The sequence below is a fragment of the Astatotilapia calliptera genome, chromosome 19 (assembly GCF_964374335.1).
Source record: "Astatotilapia calliptera chromosome 19, fAstCal68.1, whole genome shotgun sequence".
Taxonomy (NCBI): domain Eukaryota; kingdom Metazoa; phylum Chordata; class Actinopteri; order Cichliformes; family Cichlidae; genus Astatotilapia; species Astatotilapia calliptera.
Genome location: NC_137440.1, coordinates 16,001,378 through 16,007,756, shown reverse-complemented (window position 1 = coordinate 16,007,756; position 6,379 = coordinate 16,001,378). Strand labels below are relative to the sequence as shown.

Below are 6,379 nucleotides of genomic sequence, written 5' to 3'. Positions count from 1 at the left end.
TTTCACCAAATTGCTAAAACAAGACATTGTCAATTTATAGTGCAACTTTCACGAGACAGGACATAAATCAGGGGAAAGCAAGGAAAAGAGAGCGTGTATGAATATGCTGTTTATTCATATTTAGACCACTTTTGGATTGGCGTTCAGAGAAGTTTGGCAGTTTGTGTAAAAGCCACATTCTCAAAATTAAGACTGGAAATTTTCTTCAGCTCTAATTTTCAGATACTTAATAAATTTCATGTTGACAGTTTGGAAAAATCACTTTCTTCCTCAAAGCTTAAATTATTTAATACCATTAAGATCCAAAAAAAAAAAAAGCTTTTCCAAACAAAACAAAATTTAAAGTCTTTTTTACGCGTTCTTTATGTGTGTGAAAGTCTTTTAATGACAATCTGACTGATCCATCACTCTACTCCAGTTTTCTTCTCTGTGCCATTAGCAGCAGTTGACCTGTTTTCGCCACTCTGCTCGCCTGTCTCGCCTTTGCCCCCCAGTGGTGACTGGTGGTACAGCTTGTAAAGCCTCTCTGCATACTGGTCTGCATCCTCCACCCCCTCACAGCACCTTATCCAGGACTGAGGGACGGTCTCGATGCCGTAGTGGGCCCCCGCGATGGCCCCAGCCATGCAGGCTATGGTATCAGTGTCCCCTCCCAGCGCCAGGCTGTACGCTATCGTCCTCTCCACGCCGCCGTAGCTCTCTGGGAGACATTCCCGGGGTTGCAGGCAGTGGAGCACACAGAAAATTGCAGTGGGGACGGAGTGAAGAGCTGCAATGCCATTACCTGGTAAAAGTCACAAAGAGAGGGGCGTGTTTTTGTGGTGGCAGTCAAGAGAAACAGGAAATGTCATGTAAAAAAGGAAGTGGATCGGGGCCTTATTGCACATGTGGCTTGCTCCCTAACCCCCATTAATACTTCCTCATATACTAAAAGATAAATAAGATGGGGAAATTTACTTAGAATAAATCAGGAGAAATATATCTAAAATTTTAAAAATATATAGTAATGGTGGGGTTTTTTTTTTATCATGTTCTTTGTCTTTACAGTGTTTATTTGATGATGGCTTATTCAACCAAGTTGGTAATAACCCCTCTGTATTAAATTTTGCTCCCCCTCTGATATTCAGCTCCCAACGCAGTCTCACTGTGGGCGTGGCAGATGGCAGTAATAGTCAGAGTGGTGGTTTTGAATGACTGATTCTGTAACAGGGGCACGGTGGTATGAACAAAACTGGGCAGGCTTCATGAATCTAAATGTAATTTTGCATGTACACTTCCTAAAAAAACCCAGATCCAGATTCAGATTGACTCTTAAAGTCACCTCTAATTTTAGATCAAACCCAAAATCTGTCAATAAACCTTTCTTATGGAATTCTTTAAATAAACATTTCCGTAATCCTGAAAACAAACAAACTCGATCACATACCCCTCCTCATCAGCGATAAATAATCATACTGACCCAGTTCAGAGATGACTTCCTCTATGCTAACTTTGCTCCTGTCCATCAGGTCTCTGATTCGGTGGAGACGTTCACAGAATGGCTTCTCTGCTTCTTTTAAACTGCAAAAGCATACATTAAAAATATATACATCTCACACAGCATGAGAAGGGATGTTTCAACCTTTAAAAACACATTTTGAAAGACATAAATCCCTCCTACGGTTGTTTTTTCTGACTCAGAATTAGCCTTTTGATGTGAAAGTTTAATTTAAAAAGTAATTGAGTCTGAGTTACCTTGTATGACAAAGACTTGTAAGATAAATGTCTATTATGCTTCAGGGAATAAAACCTCAAATAAAAAACACAAGTTACAGAAAAACTACAATGTTTTCCTTTGGAGGAAAAACCCTGTTCGCTTTCGCTGCCTCTGACCAGTCTACTCACATTCTTGCATCATTGCGTGCAGTCTCATCACCTTCCACTTCCTCCATCTCTTTAATTAGCCTGCTGATGAACTGGTGAGGCAAGTCCAGTGCCCCCTGCAGAGACAGGTGCACAGCTAACGCTTGCAGCACCGCCCCATTATAACCCAGAGAGCAGGAGTGCGTCAGCATGGCGCCCAGATGGGCAAACTGCAGAGAAAAAGAGCAAATTTAAAGATGTTGTTTCTATCCGATCCATTGGAGAGAGAAAACTCAACATTCAAAAGACCCCTGCTCACCCTTTTAACATCAGACAAGTCCGGAAAGGCCAGGGCAAAGGGAGCTGCTCTCATGGCCCCTCCATTTCCAAAGGAGCCCCGACCGTTAAACTGGTCCCTCGCTGGCTGATACACGTCATTTAACTGGGGGGATGAGAGCTTCTTCAACACCTGGATCACTCCAGCACCATAACCACGATGTGGGGATGCACTGTACTCCTTTGCAAACCTAAAAATGGTGAGTCACCGAGGTAGGAACCATCATCAGCTTACCCAAAGAGCCTTTGGATCCATATTTAACTCCTTAAATCCTTTTCCTTATTTTCTATCATATATACACACTGCTCCAAATGTGGAGCCTCACATTAAACATGTGCAAAGTTTCCAAAAATTAATTTGTTGCAATACAAATAACGCCTGTGAGACTATTTTTCTACTCTTGGCTGTGTACACAGAAGACCCACCCTTCTGCTGTTTAAACCTTTTGTTTACAACAGGGGTAGGGAACTCCAGGCCTCGAGAGCCGGTGTCCTACAGGTTTTAGATGCATCCTTGATCCAACACAGCTGATTTAAATAGCTAAATTACCTCCTCAACATTTCTCAAAGTTCTCCAGAGGCCTGGTAATCAACTAATCATTGGATTCAGGTGTGTTGACCCAGGGTGAGATCTAAAACCTGCAGGATACCAGGTGTCGAGGCCTGGCGTTGCCTACCCCTGGTTTACAAGGAACAACCAATCAGAGGAAAGTTGGCTTAATGCAGGAGAAGGAAGGAAGGAAGAAGATGATGGTGAAGTGATTTTAGGCTTATTTTAGATAAAGATGATGATGATTCCTCTACCTGCGAGCCATGTCGTGCTCATCAAAGCCAGTCCTGGTGAGTAGAGACTGAGCCACACAGCGTGCCATGGCTGTGTCATCACTGTATTCAAGGATACCTAAAACACAAAAACATAAATACACACATTTTAACAAATAATAACAGTAATTCCGCACTGGAAATAAATAGCTAACACCAATTTAATCATCCTGAAATTGTAATCACTTTATCGCCTAATCTAGTGGACTGGCTGGAATCCTTAGCCAACAAAGACACCAATATAATTTGCGGATAATAAAATGAACATATCTACAGATGGTGATTGTTTACACAGGAAAAATTAATAGTTTAATTTACTCATTTACCCTGTTACTCATATAAGATTTAAATGAACTATAACCAAGCATATTTATAGAAATACAGTGTGGATGTATTTTTGCTACTTTCTCAAAGAATCCTGACTACAACAAAAAAACTGAGGAGAATACCTTAATGCAAAACATGGTCTCATCTCACTTCCTTCCCTAAAGAGACAATCAACAGCCTAAACAGGAATCACAAGGCCCAATCAGTGGGGCTTTACACAGCATTTGTTCTGAGATCTGATGAGATGAGCAGAGACGTCGATGGACTCAGCACTCTTCGCTGAGCCCGTTAATCAAGTAGTAAAGATTTTTGTGCCTGTAAACAGATGATGAGAAAAAGTAATAGCCCCAGTTTCTGCAGGATAAATAATCCAGTGGACATCATGATCCTGATTATCTAATATTACTGGATCATAATTATAGATTCATTAATGTGTATATCACTTGTTGCTGGAAATATAGATTATTTAATTACTTAAAGTCATGTCTGCCAACATTAAGGCCTTTTTCTGAAGGGAGCTGGGGTATTTAAAGCGTTCTTTTCCAATCTAACCGCAGCATATTCATCTGAATGTTACACGGTATAACATTGAAGTTTTTTTTTTAAGTAACTATTTAGCCGCCGAGCCGCTACCCCCATGGCCTACTCTGGTTGACCCGCCCCATCGAAATGCACCAAAGAGACATGGATGAAACAAATCCAGGATGATTTGAAGGCCCTTCGACTTGACCTCGAGCAGGCAAGAACCATCGCCTTAGATCGAAAAGCGTGGAAGATAATCGTTGGTCAAGCAAGAGAACCTGCGGCACCTACATACAGCAGCATTCTGGTTGCGCGGCAGACCACCGCCACTGGTCGCCCGCTAAGGACAAGAAGATTTAGCCGGCACAATTTACACCCTGTAATTTTTTTTTATTATTATTATTGTAGTTTGTTTGTTCCCAGCTCATCCCAGCCAGTCCAGATCTGATTTTTGTGAAAATTGTTATAATTAAGCTATGCATTATTGGTTTCAGAAGCTTGAGGAATATCTCAAAGTCTCATTCTTCACCTTATCTTCACAGTAATGACAGATGAAATGGTGAAGCAGCAGATAGGATAGCAAGCTAATTCAATTGACAGTTAACCACCTATCTGTCTGCACAAAGATTAGGTTCCATGTCTAAAAAGAGACACCTTAACCCATTCTTAACCCTGCACTCTATTTAACAGCCACCAGGGGCAATACCTGGAGTTTCCAAAAGACTTCTTATTCTATAGAAGGTTGCGGGAAATGGCTCTTGCTTCTGGTGGTACCTTATGCATATTTTACGGTATTGGGTATGCGAGTTTCCATACAGATTTCTACATGGACAGCTTCCCCAAACATGCCCTCATGCAGTCCTCCAAAATTCCAACTGCACATTGGTAGACACAGATGACCTATTTATCAGTTGAATGCTGATTGGTTGACAAGTTAGCCAGAATAGGTTGGATTTATTTTATGAACCATAATCATACAGGAAACATGGTAAAACAATGTAAGAGCAAATGTGTCTTATAGAGCAACTTTCATTTCGGGGGGCTAGTGCCTCCCCATCCCCCCCTTGGAGAGACCCCTGCCGGTTTCAGACGTGATCTTTTTTTCCCTTTCTTTCTTTCTTTAGTAGTTTCAAACCATTTTGATCCCTTTAAGCTACTCTGCATGCCAGCTTTGCTTCACGGTGCAGTGGGCTTGTTATGAAACCACCTCCTCCTCTCACTGACTTGTTCCTTTAGTTTCGTCGTCCAGGCTGCTGAGGTGCTGCAGCACACTCTCCATGGGAACCTCCTCCGCCCCTTCAAACTCTCCTCCGATACAGTCTCCTAGCACACCCGCGACCAGCGCTCCCCTGAAGCGGGACAAAGACGCGGGACCTCCCGCGGCTGCCGCCGCTCTCACCGCCGTGACTGCCATTCATCCGACGGGGAAAATGACTTCAGCCTGCTCGTTTCTCCGCTGACCCTACTCCCAGACAGCTGGCGAGCGGATCCAAAGCAATCCACAACAACAACAAACGTCGACCTGAAGCTCTCTCTGCACGGCTTCCGGAAAACGTTCAGATCACCATTTGACCCCCGGTGAAAGTTCGCACATAGAAGTGCAGCCAAGCAGAGAAGACCTCCATTAAACGACAGCATTGAGCCTGATCTAGTTCACATATTTCTATGCAATGTATACCGAAACTGCTATAATAAATGCGCATGAACTTTATACAATATTTTTCTTAATCGGCATCAGGTTTATTGACCAAGCATGTGTTCACAAAGAATTGGTCCGTGTCTTTTTGCTCTCAATTTACTTCACAGAAGAGACACCTGACACTACCGACAACAGCCACGTGAGCGAGACATTAACAATAGTAGAACTGGCCTTTTAAAAATACAGAAATTAACAACAGTGAAAATCATAATCAAATCAAAATTTTAAATAAAACTTCTAGATACTTATTGGAGCTTACCAGGACATAAAAGCTAGATCTAATTATTAAAATGCTTTCAAAGTTTACAGGCTTTGCCATGAGTTATAGCTACAGAAAACAACATTTTCTCTGCTCACTTTTCTTTTTCATTTAATTTATTACAGTTATTTTATTTATTAGTTTTCCTGATAAATACCGCTTTAAAAATGCATTTGTATAATAAGATTGCATCAGTAGGCTCAGGCAACATACTGAACAGCACAGGAGCACCACTGAGAATTGTCTAATCACCTTTTCCCTTCACCTACTACACCTCAGACTCAAGGTACAGATCAGACTTGTGCCACCTACAGAGATTTCTGGACAGCTCTGCTGTTGTTGGCTGTATCACTGATGGAGGTTGAAATCTAGAAGTACACATAGACAAAACGATTAGGAAAGTTCTGGTTTAGTTCTGAGAGTGGTACCTGAGATGCATAGCTGGACTGGCCATCGGGCATACCGGGCATTTGCCCGGTGGGCCGCTGGCGATTTTTTGGATTTTTTTTTTTTTTTTTTTTTTAGGAAGGGTATATATAATGAAAGGTGTTGGATTGGCGGATTGGTCATGA

General features: G+C 41.9%; 1 protein-coding gene and 1 long non-coding RNA gene across 2 annotated transcripts; one reads left to right on the top strand and one right to left on the bottom strand.

Annotated features, from left to right (window-relative positions):
* Positions 1–96: 96 nt before the first annotated feature.
* Positions 97–5,263, bottom strand: adprs (ADP-ribosylserine hydrolase). Its single transcript, XM_026151661.2, has 6 exons — positions 5,074–5,263; positions 2,983–3,079; positions 2,162–2,369; positions 1,885–2,072; positions 1,460–1,560; positions 97–784 (listed from the first exon to the last, which is right to left on the bottom strand). Exons 1-6 carry the CDS (start codon positions 5,261–5,263, stop codon positions 405–407), a joined length of 1,164 nt encoding a protein of 387 aa, XP_026007446.1. The 3' UTR covers positions 97–404.
* Positions 2,837–5,560, top strand: LOC145422429 (uncharacterized). The gene is made up of 2 exons (XR_013903715.1): positions 2,837–3,018; positions 5,086–5,560. It is a non-coding gene; the product is annotated as an uncharacterized LOC145422429 (long non-coding RNA).
* Positions 5,561–6,379: the final 819 nt, after the last annotated feature.